General features: G+C 50.5%; 1 protein-coding gene and 1 long non-coding RNA gene across 2 annotated transcripts in view; one reads left to right on the forward strand and one right to left on the reverse strand.

Annotated features, from left to right (window-relative positions):
• Window positions 1–13122, reverse strand: part of JAM3 (junctional adhesion molecule 3) — a 32155-nt gene extending 19033 nt beyond the window's left edge. The window contains exon 1 of the mRNA XM_030022162.2: window positions 13002–13122. Coding sequence (XP_029878022.1) covers window positions 13002–13047 — 46 coding nt within the window. The 5' untranslated portion in view covers window positions 13048–13122. The remainder of the gene's footprint in view (window positions 1–13001) is intronic.
• On the forward strand, window positions 1076–12158 carry LOC115344598. Its single transcript, XR_003924564.2, has 5 exons — window positions 1076–6935; window positions 8203–8740; window positions 9453–10029; window positions 10735–10866; window positions 11697–12158. It is a non-coding gene; the product is annotated as an uncharacterized LOC115344598 (long non-coding RNA).
• Window positions 13123–17373: the final 4251 nt, after the last annotated feature.

Raw genomic sequence — 17373 nt, forward strand, 5'->3', positions numbered from 1 at the left:
AATGCTCGTAACTTCTTTTATCTACAGGTTGATTTAATACCTGCCTGCCAGAGACGAGCATGTAAATCAAAAGGCCAGATCAGGGCACGTGGATGGAGAAATTGAGTAAAACAGGAACGAACCCCTGGCTTGTCTGTGCTAATGTGCAGTTAAAGCTGGGGGACCCGGGAGGATCAAGCGCTCTGGATCCTGTGAACGAAGCACGGGTAAGGCTGCAGTCCAGCGCCGGAGAGCAGCAGCGGTCGGTTGGTTACAGCAGAGCCACAGTCAAGAAGGTCCCTCTAACAATGGCCCCTTCTTGGTCAGTGTATCTGTTGCCTGTGTGTCTTGGAGTCACGTCAGTGAAGCAAACAGATTGGGAACATATTTGTACTCCCCACAGCAGTACAGAAGCCAACCCAGACACAGAAGAGCAAGCTGGGCTCTTTTCTGCTCCTTGCCTCAGTGCCAAGTTTCCAGCTCTGCTTGAAACCTGTGGCCGAGCCCTACTTTGGCAGGGGTGAAGGGAGAGGACAGGCAGGGTCAGGAAATACTCCGCTTTCAGCGCCTGCTTGCAGAAGTTGGCAGCTGGCTACAGGAGAGCGGAGCCAGGCTGAACTCAGTTGCGCACCTCTGAAGGCCCCCACGAGAGATCAAATCTGGCACTGCGTGGCTTTGCCCTTCTTCCCAGCTATGCTGAGACAAATGGGGCCGAGAACAGCAGTCACCTGGACAACCCACAGATGCTGCACAAGGGCTTGTCCCCGTGGCCAAGAGCTACCTTCAAAAAGCTTCCCCAAGCCCAGCAGGAATCCCAGGAGCCCGGGATTTCTCTCTTGACCTTCATGTACACATTCCAACACATGGGCACTTAACCTTTGAGGCTCCTTTGAAAATCCCAGCAACGGCGTTTTACGGATGAGTATGTTTCCCCTAACATCTGCCCCCCTGTATCAGATGCTGCCAGAGCCGCTCTCTCTTCTGGCTCTGCTCCCAGCTGAAGGACAGACAATAGGCATTTGAATGCAGTCTCCACTTCCCCTCCCAAACAGCCTGGGGGAGATAGCATATCAGAGCCAAGACAGCATTGACAGCACAGCTTGCCAGCCAGCGACAAGTCTCTCTAGACCATGGCCTGCCTTTTCTTTCCCTCCCAGTGTAGCTGAACCACTGGCTACAGTTGTTACTGGGCATGCAGGCCAGCTCTGCTGGGCAAGTCCTGGCAGCATCCCGCTAGCCAAACTGAGGAAGTCTTTTCTCAGCACACTACCGCTGGAGCCAGCCCGATCCCTCTCCGAATGCTGCCAAAATGGACCGATGTCCTCGATTCCTAACCCTGCTGACCAGAGCACTGGTTAATGGACCTCTCCTGTATCTCTCTGCCATGCCAGCTCACCTGGAAACACACCGGCCGCCTCTTGGATTGCCCCTTGCTCACTCTTAATAGCATCTAGCTGCAATTAACTGATCCAGGCAGCGCACGGGGCACAGAGAGGAGCAGTTCCACCTGCAGGAGGTTTGACAAGGGTTCAGCGAGAGCCGGCTGGGATTCTCCTGAAGAACCATTGTTCCATCTTTCTAGAAATAGCTCTGCTTCTCGCATCCTGGAGCCGTTCAGCCTGTTTGGCACTGTTTCTGCTGCTTCAGAGACAACAACAGAGAGTGAGAAAAACCTGTCTAGACACCATTTACCTTCCATGGACTCCCATTGCCACATCAAAGCACCACTTCAAAGAAACCTGCAAACTGGCCAAGTAATAATCCCCAGCTCTCCTGTACCTGCTCCAGCTAGAGGCAGTCAGACCCATCCCATTGTGCTTCAGAGTTCATCTTTAATCCAGGCCCTTCTGACAACAGGAAGAGAGGTAGGATGAAAATTCTCATTACAGGAACATCAACAGAAGCTACCTGGCCTCAGGCTACTCAAGTGGGGGCTATGTCCTTTCTGCTCGGCATCCAGGAACAGGCAGAAATCTCACCTGCCTCCTATCAGCGATCTACAAACCTCCAGCTCCTTTCAAAAGCAGGCATACAAGGCACTCCTCTCAGCAGTCCCACTTGTCCCACCTGCTCAGATGCTGGATCCCTTGCCTTGCCAAAGCCATGCACGTGAATGCCGAGCAAGCTTTGCTACAACCCAGAGATCAAAGAATATCTTCCTATGGCACCCAAGGAAATGGAGGTCACCGACAGCTACAAGCAGCCTGTCCACCGTGAGGCAGCAAGTCACTATCAGAGCGGGACAAAGTCACAGGAGCTCGGGTAAATGCTCAAGATAAACTGAAACCAAGGGAGCTGGAGAGGTTTTTAGGTGACTTGAGCACCAGTTACTTGAAGTCACTGCTTTGGGGAAGCACCTGGCACTAACATCAAGCACTGACCCTATGCAGCCACCACAAGAGCAACATCTAGCTCATTATTTTAATAAGGGTCCTTTGAAATACCTTCTGTGTAAGAGACAGCTAAGAAAATCCAGTCTGGCTTTATTCTGTCTCCGGCAGAAACAGCCTTTATTTAGCAAACTGCTGCTAACAGCTCTGTCTCATTAGTCAGTGTTTAGGGAACCAGGCAGCAATTGTTCTGAAGTCTGGCATTGCAGAAAGAGCCTTGATAATGAGGTCTACAGAAGACGATTCCTCCTGACAGGCCCACAATGACCTAGAAATCCTACTTAATTCCCTGTCAGTGAGAAGTGCTGAGTAACAGCGAGGTGCAGAGGCACTGGGGGGCCCGATTTGAGAGGGATGCTGCAGCCTCTGTTCACACTTTGGGGTGTGATGCAAGAGCTCTAGGGTGGAAAAAGCCAGCACCGCTCAGCTATGCAGCACCTCCCCAGATAAAGCAGAGGGGAGGCTCGCCAGGCAGATAGACAGGGGTTTGCTACGGGAAGGTGTGTAGCCTCATCTGTAAAAGGCTTGCCACCACACAGAGCATGCAGAGCGCTGAGAGCAGAAATCTCTGTTTAACGCAACAGTAGAGACAGAAGTAGGCACTTGGAAACAGCCTGGCGCTAGCTAGGGCTCCTCTGAAGCAGCACCTGGATGCGGTCTTCTCATAGGCATTGTCTCCTCTGGATGATGCCTGCTTGCAAACTGTGCCAAAACCCTGCCCAAGGCTTTAACTCCGCGACTCAAATAGCTCAACTTTTTACCTATGTTCCTAGGCCTAGAGTGCCTTACCAACTTCATCTGTGCAGCTACCGCTGCTGCCAACAGAGACTGTGGTACGTACTACCGCGGACGCAGCATCTCCCGCCACGGACTAGAGTTGTGCGGGTGCTGCCTCCTTTCACGGGGATGTGGGATGAGCAGCGGCTCTCCGCCGCACCAGGCAGCGCGCGTGCCTCGGAGGTGTTGTTGAGCTTTTTTGACGCATTCTGCCCCAACCGCTTTTCCCCGTCTCCTTGGAGGAAAATGCAGCAGGCTGGCACAGGCTCGGGCCGCAGACACGGTGCTTTCAAGTGGTTTGTTTTCGACAAGCGGCGTGTGTACCATGGTTAGGAACCTCTGGGCTGGATGGCCCAGAGCCAGCTAGGCCAGAAGATGAGGTACTCAGCTGGAATGCGGGCTGGATACGGCTGACCTTGAAGACCACCCCCAGTAAAGACCCTTACAGGCATGTGCTTGCCACCTGTTTCAGCCAGCAGACGAGGGACTAAAGCAGGAATTCTGGAACTGAATGCACAGTCTGTTACAGAGTGGTCTGAAGACTCCCACCCACGTGAAGCTGTCGCTGATGCGTGCTCTCTTACAGACCCTTGCAGAGGAATGCATCTTTGCCCATCACGTGCAAGACTGCTACTCCCATACTGCAAATGCAGCCCTGTTTAAAGTACAGCTCAAATCCGCAAAGGACCGCTGTAAAAAAAGAAACGTGGAAATGAAATCACCAGCCGAAACAGTGTCTAGAGGCAGCTCAAGCCAAGTCCCTCGAATGTCAGCACCAGAAGGAGGGTTCTGAAATGGAGAACCTCGCTCACTCTGCACCGGCTCTGCTGGCACAGACAGAGGATCTGCCTCAGAGACATGAGGAAAAGACATATGCTGAGAAAGGAAGGACCAGCTTTATTTTACCAGCCTGTGTTCCCACCAGAGATGTGCTTTAAAGACTGCCTTGCAAAGTAGGAATTAAATCCAAAGGTGCCTATGCATCTTCCTTGCTGTCATCCCCTTATCAGTTATCTCCAGCCTGCTCTGAGCCAGAAGATGAAAGGATCGTAACACCACTTATCTTCCCACTTAAGAACATGCTTAACAGCTTGCTGTTAAAGAGGAGGACACTCGAGCCTCGGGAAGCAGCTGTAAATTCTGCAAATGGGTTCCCTCGCATTTCTTTAAAGGAGCTACTGCTTCTCAATGAGGGACACAGATAGGAAAAGGAAACCAGAGAGGGAGGAAAAGAGGGAAGGAAGCCTTTGTAGCAAAGAAAGACTTTGCCTCACATCCATGAAGCTGAGTGACAGATGTGAGACGTACGGCATGTGTGTCTCAGAAGTGACCGAGGATAAGCCAGGAATTGAAAAGCTCTCGGGAAATATTTAAGCAGCCAGAATGATGACATGTTTGTCAGTAGACCACAAGAAGCTCCAAAAACACGCTCGCCTCGAGACTGTGCAGTGTTACAGCCAAGAAGGTTAGGGATCCCCTTACATGCTGCAGGCAGAACTGCTGCATGCAACCCAGCTCCGGCTCTAACAGTTGAGGCCAGGTCACTGCACGTCCTCTGGGTCTCTCCCACAGAGCCTGCTGCCTCGTCTCTGAATTTGACCCTCGTCTCCCCTCTTTGTAGAGCTACTCGTTGTCACGGTGAACCTGGGTCCAGCTTGCCTTTGTCATTTACCAGCTGAGTCAAACTGTCAGAACAGCCAAACAGGATCTGTTCCAAATATTTGCAGAAAGAGGAGGATCAAGGAGCCTGCAGCAGAACACCAGGAGCCTCCCCGGGCAAGGAGAACAATCACTATTGTTGACCAACAGCGGGCTGCCGGTGGGCGACGAGCACGCCTTGGCGCAATGTCGGGAAAAAGCCCCCGAGTCCTCCCATGCTCACAGAGCACCGCAAGTGAACTGGGATCTCTGGCAAAGCCCCAGCGATCCAGCACTGCAGACTTATCAGCCCTGCTCGCAGCTCAGCTGTTGACTTGGAGAACTCAAGGCGCAGTTGGCAACTGGGGGGGGGGGGGGGGGGACTGGAGTGCCTTAGAAGCTGCTGCCAGCCCAAATGTAGGCTTCAAAGGGCTTATCCTGCCCTGTTGTGTGGGAGAGCATGTAGTGCCTGTGGATGAGGACAGCTGTGTGTCGGCCAGGCCCACCAGAGGATTTCTGATGGAAGAAGAGAGAAGTTAGTACCTGGTTTAACCTCCCCTCCAGCACGCACAAGGCAGCTTTGGCAAGCAGAGCTCCACGCTGCCCTGTTATTTATGGGATGTTGAAAACTGGCCAAAACGAAGGGAAAACACCAGATACGTAAGGATGCTTACCAACTCAAATAGCCAGTTCTGCTTGACCCATGAGACAGACCCAGGAAGCGATTACAAGGCACTCTGCCTTTCATCTCCAGATCGCCAGTTCAAAGGCAACTCCATCAGCACTAACCAAGCTGTAGCCATTATTGGCTATTTGCTCATGCACAAGAAACGAGATAAGCCGTTGCCTCCTTGCTCCCTGAGAAATCAGACCAGCCCCATCGATGTACACTACACGCAATCTCAGCGGAGTAGCTAAGACCAAAGAGGGAAACAAACCAGCACCGCCTCTGCTGTAGGAGCTCCTAGATCAACAAGGAGATCCATGATGATTGAAGCTAACTTGTTTCATGGCACATGTGTCCAGTCCTGTCAGCAAAGCACAGAGCGTTCACGCTAATAGGGAGCTGCGTATTACTCCTTCCACCTTGGTTGTCGGTATCTAAACACCTCAACAAAACCAACCCACTCTTCCAAGGACGGGGGAGTCCCACTGGCCGGGGAAGTCAGGGCTGGTCCAGAGGTACAAGTCACTGTTGTTCAGAGAGCGGGGACTTCCCCTTCTAAGGTATGTAACTGATGCACAGGACCTGGCTACTACAGAAGGGATGTTTTCCAGGCTCTAAAAATAACTAACCCCAAACAACATGGTGGGTATAAAGAAATATTTATCTTTGGGCTTTCGCAGAGATCGAAGCAGAAGAAAAAGATTAAAGCAAAGATTTAAGTGGGTATTAAAAATAGCGGTTGATAAGATCCTTTGAGGGGATAAAAGCTATTTTACAGAAGCAGCAAGAACTGCAGGACTTCGCAACACCTTCCCTGCCGTTAAGTGTGTAAGCTCCCGGAAATCATTCAAGAGAGTGTTAGCAGCCAGAGCGCCTCAGGAGGAAGTCCATTAGCAGGCAGCAATCTCCTTAATGGACCCTCGGGGTATGTGGTAGACGCTGCCTTGCCTTTGGACGCTCGGTTCTTTCCACTGCTGTGATTCAAGGGCTGCTCACGCAGCCATTATCATCCAATACTCTAAGGAATGCTCCTCATCTTTATGGCAGCCCGGTAGCGCGATGAATTAGTCTTTTGGGTAGCTTTCATTGAGTGAGGACACAAATTGGTATACTGAGTTTTTTGTTTCTTTCTGAGAGCCCCTAGCGAAGACAGACGCTGATCTGTGAACAGAAGCCATACATGCTACTGTACCGCAGGTAAAAGCGGTAACATCTATCAAGGCCTTTGTTTTCCAAGGATAACACCCTAGCAAAACAAAAATACCGTCTCCATGGCTGATCTTGCCCTAAAAGATCAAGCAGAGCCTTGTACACTGACGTGCAGACAAAATCATTAAGTCCTCAGCTGTGTAACTGACGCCACTCAAGCAGGTCTGAGAGAGCACGCAGCCGCCCCGGAGAGATTCGAAGTGGCAGGAACCTTTCCACTGGGAATGAAAAGCAGGACTGCTAGGCAGAGCACTCACTACTGGCTCTGTTAAAAGGTAAGCTTCGTTTCTCAGAACAGCTCTCTTCCATGACATTGTTTGCCCGTCTTTTTCCTTGTTGCTAATGAAACAAAAATTCTAACTTACTATGGATATGCAGAATATTATGGGCTCCTTCAGCAACCATTGAAGGACTTTGTGGTTATACAACTTGAGACATACCGGACAAGACTGTCAAAAATGGCAAGTGAATTAGGTGTCTTAGGCGGGGGAGTGAGCAGGGAAGTCAGACGCTTTCAATGGACCTGAATTTTAGAAGTATTATACTTCCACCCTCAAAAACAGAGTCTAAAACAGAGTGCCCCAATTTACATCCTACCGGTAAAATGCTGGCCACATATATAAGGAATTGCCCCAGAGTTTATTAAGGTGGGGATTTTCAGAAGAGGCCACGGGCGTTCGAAACACAGCCTCGTAATGGGAACAAATCCCCTTAGATTTCAGTGGATTTCTCCAGCTCAGCAGAAAATCTTACCTAGGCCACCAAAATACATTTTTAATAGTGTGATTAAAAAATCTTGAAATACTGCTGAACATTGTCCACTGCTACCTTTTAGCCGCATGCAAGATATACTAAGTCCCTGGCACATTGCAGTTTTAAAGTTCAGTGTCTTCAAATAAGGCAGCTGGGCCCAAATGAATTAAGAGGACTCTTAAAAACCCACTGATCTTACATTTGTGTTGTAATAATCAGGTACGTTGATGGGAATAGGTTAGAGTGTGTTCTGGCTTTAACTCTGAAATCCCTGGGATTTGTGATTTAAAAAAAAAAAAAAGAAAACCTTAAGCATTATCTGAACACAATTTAATTTCATCTACTTCATCTATTGCTGCGCTGAAACCTTCATTTCCCCTTGTAACTGATGCGGTGTTAAGCCCTGTGCTCCATCCCACAAGGGGCACTACATAACCCAATACGTTATATTATTTATACTGACAAGTGATTCTTGCATGACAGAACAATTCCCATTAATTTTTCGAGCTTATCTCAAGTACCTGTGGGCTGTCAGGTTACAGCATGTATGTGGCTGGTTTTCTTTTTAATTAGTTAATGCCAGCCCAGTGTTGACTGGACTCCCATTTGACAACTCTCAGCAGTTTGCAGATGAGTTCATGGGAATCCTACCCAACTGTGCTCTCAGGAGCAGAGGAAATTGCAGAGTTTTTGGGTTGGGTTTTGGGTTTTTGGTTTTGGGGTTTTTTTTTTTTGCCAACTCCCATTTATAAATTTTGCTTCTGCATCGGCTGCTCTTCTCTCTGCCAGTTGCCTGGTTTGGAACACGCACCAAAAGCGATTTCCTTCAATACCCAATGCAGCAGAGAAAAAGCTTTGACAAGACACTTAAGAACTGCAGAGGAACACCCTCTCTAGACCTTGCTTCTTGCATATTAGTGATTTTTCTAAGAAATTGGAAAGCCTGGCTTAGGATGCTGCTCTAATAAGAACTGGGCACCAGCTCAATTATGCAGCTGTCTTGGTTTTGCACTTCCAAGCTGTGTGTTAAGACAGCTGAACTTCTGCACAGGAGTCACACAAAGCTTTCTTACAGTATGAAATGCAGCAAGGCAATCAAAGTTAGCGACTGCTGAGGAAGAAGTGGTAACAGAACCTCAGCTGGCCATTCCTGTGCAGGAAACATCTTTAATATACACCTCCCTCAACATTTATCCCCTGAGGAAGCCTGCTTGACCTCCGCTTACCTAAATGAGAAGCAGAAGTTTGTGAGGAGTTGGTTGTCCTTAAGACCAAAGTCGACGGAGTGCCTTGCTGTCCTGTTCCCCACAGATGTACTCTTTCGCTGGTAAGTCTCTAGAAAAAGAATTAAACTTTCCAAACAATACCTCTAAGCTCAAGTCAATACTGAGGGTGTTAGCACTCTGAAGGGTCATAAGCAAACAGAGACCTGAGCTTTCCAGCCAGAACAAAAAGTCCTGTTTTTATATTACTGTTTATTTTTCCGAAACTGAAAACTCTCCTTTCCAGCATGGGAGTTTGAGAACTGCAACCCAGCAGGTATTTCCTCTGCCCCAAGCACAGCTATTGACAGAACTGCACCCAAACGCCAATCCAGCCCCTTTGGGTGAAAATTAAGACTGTGTCCAGAACATTCATTAGTGCAATTAAAGCTATTAAGTGGTTCTTGGGCCATGTCCTGACTCAGCAAAGGAATGGGTTTCGTTGCATGGCACACACCCTTACCCTGCCACTACATGGAACTGATGTTTAGTGGTTGAATTTGGTTTTGATCCTGTGTCTCACAAAAACATGATACTCCCTAGGGGTTCAGAGGGAAGGCAAACAGCCCTTATCAATTGGAAGAAGATGGTGCAGTTCATATTCCAGTTGATAGAGAAGCCAGATTGAGAATGTAATTATCCTAATTAATTTTATATCTTGAATTCATCTCTTGATATAAACAGCAGTTTCAAAGCAGGCCACCAGCTTTTACGCATAGAGCAGTTGTTTAATCTTGTTGAGGGGCACGTGAGCAATACACACTTCTTGTTTTGCAGAAAAGGACTCTTGAGGACTCAGGATCCTGTTGGTCTGTGGAAATCTTTCCCCTTGCTAACTCCCTCCCACCACTTCAGGCCTGCTCTGTAAGGAGTTCACGAACCTTCTCCGGATCATCGGGGCTTGATGCAATCAACTGTGAAGCATTAGCTCTAAATATACAACTGGGAGGCCAGTTCTGCTTCAAACACACAAAGGCTCATCGCAAAGGATGCTAAAGCAGTGAGCGCAATTTGCAAGAGAAACTTAAATAATAATCCAAGTCAGCTGCAAGGAAAGCAGGAGCAAGTGGGGGCTAAGCAATGTTTTACCCTTTGGAGATGGCTAAAGTTAGGGGCAAACTGGCAGGAGCCTCAGAAAGCCGACCCACCCACAGCCGTTATGTGGAGCAGCTTTTGTCCTTATTTGTGAAGCTAAATGCAGAAGCTCATTCCGCTTTATTTACTTGTTTAGGTGATTTTTGGCAGCTCACCCTATGTTCCTGGTGCAAATCCTCAGTGCGTGGACAGATAATTGAAAAACAGCTGCAGCGGGCCGAGAGACCCAGAATTCAACTTGTACAAGGAAAACAAACAGGTCAGTATAAGAACCTAAGTTCACGATCAGAGCAACATCTCAGTCCACAGCTCTTTCTCCTCACTAAAGAAAACACATTTTACTCTCTGAATCTACTTGTGCTTCAGTAACCAAGTAATTCTCAGAAGTATTCAGAGCAAGAGGGAATGTGCTGGTGTGTCACGTTCTTTGTCAACAGCTGTAAAGTAGATGTGCATCCAACTACTCTTTGGTGGTGATGCCAGATACTGCTTACCCAAATAGGAACACCAAGCCCTTCCTAAGAATTTTTTTGAAGATGTTATTAAGCGTCTGATTTTGGCATGGCTCTCAAAGCTGTTTGTCCCGATTTTTTACTGCCTGTTGAAAAGAAAGCAATACTGCAAATACTTCCCATCAGAAAATACCAACAAACAGCTTATCATAACTCCAACAGAGCTAACAACATTTCCACCGAGTGATTTTTGGCACTGACAGCTGACTCGGAACAGTTGTTGGTGGCTGGGACAGATGGACTTCATATATTAAAAAAAAAAAAAGGAAATGAGAACTTCTACTCGGTAGATTTTGAAAAGCCTTTTGCAAAATCCAACCTATTACCAAAACCCCAGAATTAAATTAAAGGGAGATTTGAATATATTGAGCTTTAAAACTGAAATGTGCCAGGGACTTGCTGTATCTCCCCATCAAGGACTAAAAGGTATCAACATGTTTTATTTTTAACAGGAAATACTTGAGAGTTTTGGGAAGGTCTCTCCCAAAAAGGTCTTGGGACAGCTCTGCCCTCAGTCCAGCATGTGAAGTCCTCAAAATCCAAATGCCCATTTCCACGGGGAAGCTTGCAACAGAGACCTCAAGGTAGGACGTAACATTGATGTCAACTGTAAAGCTCCACTTTCCCACACTGATGCCAGTAACTTCCGCTAGTATAATTATGACCATGGCATTTCTCTGATGTGCAGAATCTTTAGATGCTTTTAGTGCCTAGAGCTGGGTATGCACTGAATACTCCATGCTCCACTGGCTCCTGTTTCGTGGCAATGTTTTCAGGCCGCGATCAAGAGCAGGGTCCGTTCTGGCACTAACACTGCAGGAGGAGGCAATCCCTGCTCCGCAGCGCTTATAGTCTAAGCAGCACCTTATAGTCTAAAGTGTACAGGTCAGAGTTTTGCAGCTCGGGATCTCAGTATCATGTTACCTTTGTCAGCTTCCTTTTGTGCCCTTTTTTTTTTCCCCAAGTAGTCAGTTGGCATCAACTGCGTCCTCCTGGTCTCACTCCTATCTCCCTATCCAGCACCAACTCTGCACGCTTCAGCACACGTTTAATTTTATGTACTGCTGACAGCGTAACCTTAACTTAGTGGGATGCCCCCCAGTACGTAAAGTCAAGCATAGTGGAACAAACTTTTTTATTCTCAACCTACCTCACTTCTGCCCGCTCTCTGGGGCTTATGACCTCAAATTTGAAAAGAGCTGGAAATCAGTACAGGATGAGGCACTTCGATTTGGCCATAAACCTTTGTATTTAAATGGAGAGCAAACCCTGTTACCACTTGGTTTACTCACCAGATAAATGTTCTCAGGCAGAGGTGTGAAACTAGTGCTGTTTGGCTGGTTTTAGCAACATTTGTCTGTCTAAAGAAACGCAGAAGTATCTGTAGTTCGCTTCGAGTCTTGCTATCTTTTAGGCCAGATTCAACGGGACACTTAGGCACTGCTCCCATAACAGAGGAAGGAAATGGGGTACCTCTCTGCCTTGCAGCCCAACTGTAAGGAAAAGTTGTGTTAAGTAAGTCTGTCATTTTTCTCATTCAAAGGGAGCATCCGAATCCAGGGTTAGCACCTGGAAGACTCTGTGATGCTCCAGGATCAGGCCCTCCCAATTTCTCTTGCTGAAACTGTTTCTGCTACAAACCACAGTAAAGCAAGTGAACAACAGACCCTGGAGTGCGTGACAACCATCTCCTCGTTGTGGATGAGCATCAGAGTCGTCTTCTCGCCCCTCCGCTCACCTTTTTGGTAAATAGTGCCCAAATCTCACCTTATTTGAGGCCCGAGAGGCTCTGCAAGTTATTTGGAGTCATTGGAGATTTGTTTTGTCCTTGGATAAACTGTCTGAAATATTTCAATACACTTCAGTCTTGAGTTGACCCAAAACTGTTATTTGTGTCTGTACGCACATGCATGCGCGTACGCAGCCCCGTGTATTTTAGTAATCGGTTGCCGGTTGTCACCCTAACCCCGCTCCATCCCGTTTTCTCCTTCTGCCGTCTGGGCAAACGGAGAGGGGGAGGGCGATGCAAACCCACCGGCTGCTGTCCCCCTCCTCATCCCCCCCACTATTAATAGCCAGACAACAAATGAGCCCAAATCCATTCCTGAGCGGAATTAGCAAATGTTTTTGCAATTAAAACTGCAAACATTCATGCGGGGCCCCCGGAACAATAGGCGCCTGTGCCGGGTCTTGAATAGGCACTAGTGTCCGCCCTGCCTGCCTGCCGAGGCTGCACATTCCTGGCACCCTCATCCCTGGACCCGCTCCTCGCTGAGCTGGGGTTTTAGGCTGTTTCTTCTCCACCACCACCACCACCCCCCACTTCAGCACCATACTCCCAGCGGGGAAGCCGGCGAGTCCTCGCTGCGGGGCTGGCACCGTCCCGTCCCGTCCCTGCATCCCCTCCGGGGGTCGGGGCAGCGCATCCCTCCCCTCCCCGGGACGAGGGCGCGGGGCAGCGCATCCTTCCCCGCGCTCCTCCCGCTACCGAGCCCCGGGGCAGCGCATCCCTTCCCCGGGCTCTCCATCGGGGCACCGCATCCATCCTTCCACCCTCCCCCGCGATCGGGACGAGGGGGCAGCGCATCCCCTTTCCCCCCCCCCGCCCCCCGCTATGCGCGGCCGCCGAGGGTCCCACCGACGGGGGAGCGGGGGGTCTGGACGGGACGGGACGGGCTAGAGTCGGCCTTCGGGGAGGGCTCCGGTAACCGGGACTCACCGAGCAGGGGCAGGAGCAGGAGGAACGCCGGCCGCCTCAGCGCCATGATGGGGTGTGCGGAGCCGGGCCCGCCGCGCCGAGCCTGCGCACTGCCCGGGAGGCGGGGGGGGGGGGGGGGGGGCGGGAGGAGGACGAGGAAGACTAGGAGGAGGAGGAGGAGGAGGAGGAGAGGAAGGGGGGGAGCGGGGGTGCCGCCGTCCCGTTGCCGCGGAAACCGGGTGGGGAGGCGCGGATCCCGGCGCCTGGCACCGCCGGGGCGGGGGGGGGGGGGGGGGGGCGGCGGAGATCGGGAGTTTGGGGACGGGGACGGGACGCGACACCGACCCCCGCAGCCCCGAAAAGCCGGCGCATCCCGCGGGGTCCTCCGGCTGCTTGAGGCGGAGACTTGGAGGCGGCGGGTGGGAAGAGGAGCTCGGCCAAAATACTCGGGCCGCGGAGGGAAACTCACCGCGAGCGGGGAGCTGGGAAGAGTTGAAATGTTCTTCAGCCAGCAAAGGGTGGGAATGAGCTCGAAGGCAACGCTTTGGTTATCCAAACCCACCCAAGTGTTGCTCTAGGGTGGGTGTTCTCCCCCTGTATTTAATGAGAACCCCTAAAGAGAGGGATTCCTTGGTGAGAATTTTTCCCCAAAAGCGCTCTCCCACTGACCTGTGCATTTAACTATAAACTTCCCAGCGACTTAGAGGAAGCGAGAAACGCAAACGAGCGCGTTTCGAGGAGCTTCCCCGCGTCCTCGTGCTGTACCAAACTCTTTCTGATGTGGCCACGGGGCTTAATGTAGCGATCCTACCCCAAAACGTGGCTTTGCACAGAGAGCATCCCGAGCTGCTGTGCGGTCCTCAAAAGTGTCCCAGGACGTTTTTCGTTGATTAACAGAAAGAAGCAAAAACTATTGGCACTGGACACTCGCCTGCAATTCAGCGAGTCGGCCTGGGTTAATGCCGGTTCATGCGTCACTAACTGTCAGTAGCGTGTGATGGGGATGTAATTAAGATCCTGCTGAAGATCAAGCAGCCGGAATGAAAGCCGAGCTCTCCGCTGTTCTCTAAACCAGCTCGGCAGAGCTGGTAGAAATTAAGGGATGTAAAAATGTATTTAACTTGATAATGTAGCAAATCTAACTCAAGATGCTAATGACTAGATTTAAGGGGCTGATCTGAGCCTGGTGAAATTAATACAGAGATTCTCATCAATTCTAATGGCCAGATGGGACGTTTCCCTGAGGATGAAGGGGAAGGAATCACCTAATAAGACTATATGGCTTAAAACCCGACTCCAGCAATCTTTGGGTTGGGTCCCTGTTGAGTAAGGAGTCATTTTAACACAGTCCATTTGGACTGAAATGACAGGAGATGTAAAATATGATGACATAGAGTATAATCAGCCATAAAGTGTAATCACTGAGGTGTCGGGTTCCTCTTTAACTTCCAGCAGCAGCTTGATCAGGGAAGAGTGGAGCCGAGAAAGAGGAAACAAGAACGGGTGGGAGGGTTTCTAGCTCCTGCGCTCCTTCTGGCCGCCTAAATTGTGTTTACATGGCCAGGTGAAACGCAGACCTGCCAATGGTCTGCAGCACCCTGCACTGTGGGATTTCCATCTACCGCTGGCCACGGACCCCCCCTGGAAACCAGGCTAAGCCTGTCCACGCTCGACTGGGGAAGAGCCGTACTGGGAGAGCAGCGGGTGGATGGTGCTGCGGTGCTCTGGCTTCCCCCGGCCATCTGGGCCACTCGAGGGGGAGCTGGATCTGTGCTAAGGAGCTCTTCTAAGCCTCGATTTCCCTCTCCAGGCTGCTGGAGCTTAGCCTAGGCATGCATTCAGAGTACGTTCGTGACTAATTGATGCAGACAGAGGCCGGGGTTGAAGTCAACTGGCAAAGCAGATATGACCTTAGCAGATACCACCAAGGCATGACACCTTGAACATCATCTTGTACATACATCCTCGCACGGGACATACGTGCCGATCGCCGATCTCAGGCAGATACGGCTAGCGCCAGCTCTTCTCTTTACGCTGCTTCCATGGTTTTATTACAGCAAAGTTCTGCCTTTTAATCTGCCATTGCCACTGAGGAGCCATTTGAAATGTGAAACTCAACAAGCAAAAGGAGTCACAATAAATATTATACAAGAACCGTAGCGCCCATCAAACCAAGACGGCAAAGCGCTGCAGTGTAAAACATTGATTTTCACACACAAATGGAGCTCCCATTTCATTATTCAATGTTGAAACAAGTAACTAGAATAAAATATGCACTAAGAGCAGCCCCGTGTAGTGCGGGGACGTATTCAGGCATGATGAGGGGCAGCATAAACCTGCCTCTTCCTATGATTTCTTTGTTCTCTGAAGAGCTTCCCCTCCGTGCACAAAACAAGAAGAGGAATCTGCAGGATGAGAGGGAGGGAGCACGTGTCCTGCCAAGGAGCCCTCCCGAGCTCCAGCGAAGGCCTGTGGTGGGGAGTGATGGAGAAGAAAGAGCTGCGTGACCCGGCCGAAGCGCAAGCAGCGGTGGTGGCAGCGGAGAGGTGCAGGATAAGGCACTGGGACCTCACTCCTGGCACGCTGGAGAACGGAGGGAACGTGACCGAGGACCAAACTGGGAAAAAAAACACCTTAGGGATTTCTAATGGTTGTACGGAGCATGTTGTATACCAAGTGTTTGGAATCTGAAGGCAGCCGAAGGCAGCTCAGAGAAAATGGATATCCTTTTGATGCTTGTAGTGCCTGGAGGCCCAAACTGAGCTTCAAGCCCTGCTGGGAAGAAGCTGCTCAAACCTGTAATAACAGGCTGTGCCTGTCACGATGAGTTTTCAGTGGCAATACACATGGCAGACAGGAATGTTATTATCTGAGGCACCGGGGCTCCAAGGACGCTGCCAATGAGCTGAGACGTACCTTGCGTGCGGAGGAGCAGCCTGTCTGAGTCCTCAGGGCTGTCCATCTGGACCTCTCCCAGCCGTTAGGTTCGCTCCAGACCTCTTTAACTTGGAAGCTGTAATTGTGGCAGGCTGGTCTGCCGTCCTGTGAAGAAGGAGGTCCTGGCAGCCACCTCCGCCACTGCAAGAGTTTGGCCGCTCTCAGGTACGGGAGCTGATTGTGCTGCCCCGGCGGGAGGACAGCAGCTTTGGTCAACGTTAAAGAAAAACTTCTTTACGCCTAAGAGGAGGGCTGTGGGCCACTGTGTTTGCTCAGGGGGCAAATGCCAGCAGACAGGGTTTTGTTAGACGACCTGAAGCGTCTCTTTGCGTGTGGCAGAGGGAAGGTCACAGGCGACGTCGGTAATAGGCGGCAGAATCGGCCATCGGAGAGGGAAAGTCTCCTCAGAGCTGCTCTCGGGTGAGCGGGATGCCACCGCGTTGAAGTGGAGCTGTATCCCACCCCTGGCTGAACGAGGCTGTCTCCCTTTTGTAGGGGCTGGACAGGACCTCTCGGTCTAACTGGGTAGGACGTTTGGAAGCAAAGTCCTGCCTTGTCTTGGAGAGTTTTAGAGTGACTTTAGGCTCTGCAGATAAAAAGACACTCTTATTTATACGTATCGCTTTTGATCAGAGGATCGCAAAGCTCTTTGCAGGTAGGCCATTTACCCAAGATCGTTCTCAGCAGCTCTGGGAATAGATGCGGGTATCTGGCCTGCGTCCCTCCCTCTTCTGCGCTGCTTCTGCTGCTAGGGCAGCTTCCTATGGATGCGCTCATGCTGCAGTGCCTCTCACTCCTAGCTTAAGACAGCATCTCTTTTTTTGTCTGCTGTAGTCTAGACAAGTTGTTGATTCCCTGGTGTCACAGGCCGTGACCCCACTCCTACACCAGTCCCATCATTTTTCCCTAGTTCATTGCTCAGGCATATGCTCATCTATTTTGAATCATTTGTATGTGTGAGGCTGAGTTGCTCCTAATCTCGTCTCCCTCCCGGGGCGTCAGTCACACTGGCATGCGCCTTTTCCCTGTCTGCCTGCCTCTGTTTATGGACTATGGGTATTTTTAACGCCACCCTCTAATTAGAGGTAGTTTTCTCTGGGTATTTTGCGCACAAGGGCTCTCACGTCTGTGGTCAGCAGGGCAGGCAGTAAGCGCTGGGGACTGGCCGTGCATGGAAACCTTCCTGCTAAATAAATACGCTGCCCTTCACCTCCCAGCAGCCCGTTTGCAGAGAGACCGGGGATGGGGGGGGGGGAAGGCTTGCATTCCTCGGGGGTCTGTCTGCAACAGGGCGGTGGGATAAGAGCTATATAGAGGAGCCAGCTAACCCCCCCGAGAGATGGACACAGCTGCCTTCTCGTCCTGCAGCCCGCTGCCTATGGCTGCTCAGCGCTGCCTGCAGCTGCCTCCAAGCTGTACCGTTATGCTGGAGGAGCCTACGTCCCCGGGGATGCCC

This window comes from Aquila chrysaetos, chromosome 8, assembly GCF_900496995.4.
Source record: "Aquila chrysaetos chrysaetos chromosome 8, bAquChr1.4, whole genome shotgun sequence".
Classification (NCBI taxonomy): domain Eukaryota; kingdom Metazoa; phylum Chordata; class Aves; order Accipitriformes; family Accipitridae; genus Aquila; species Aquila chrysaetos.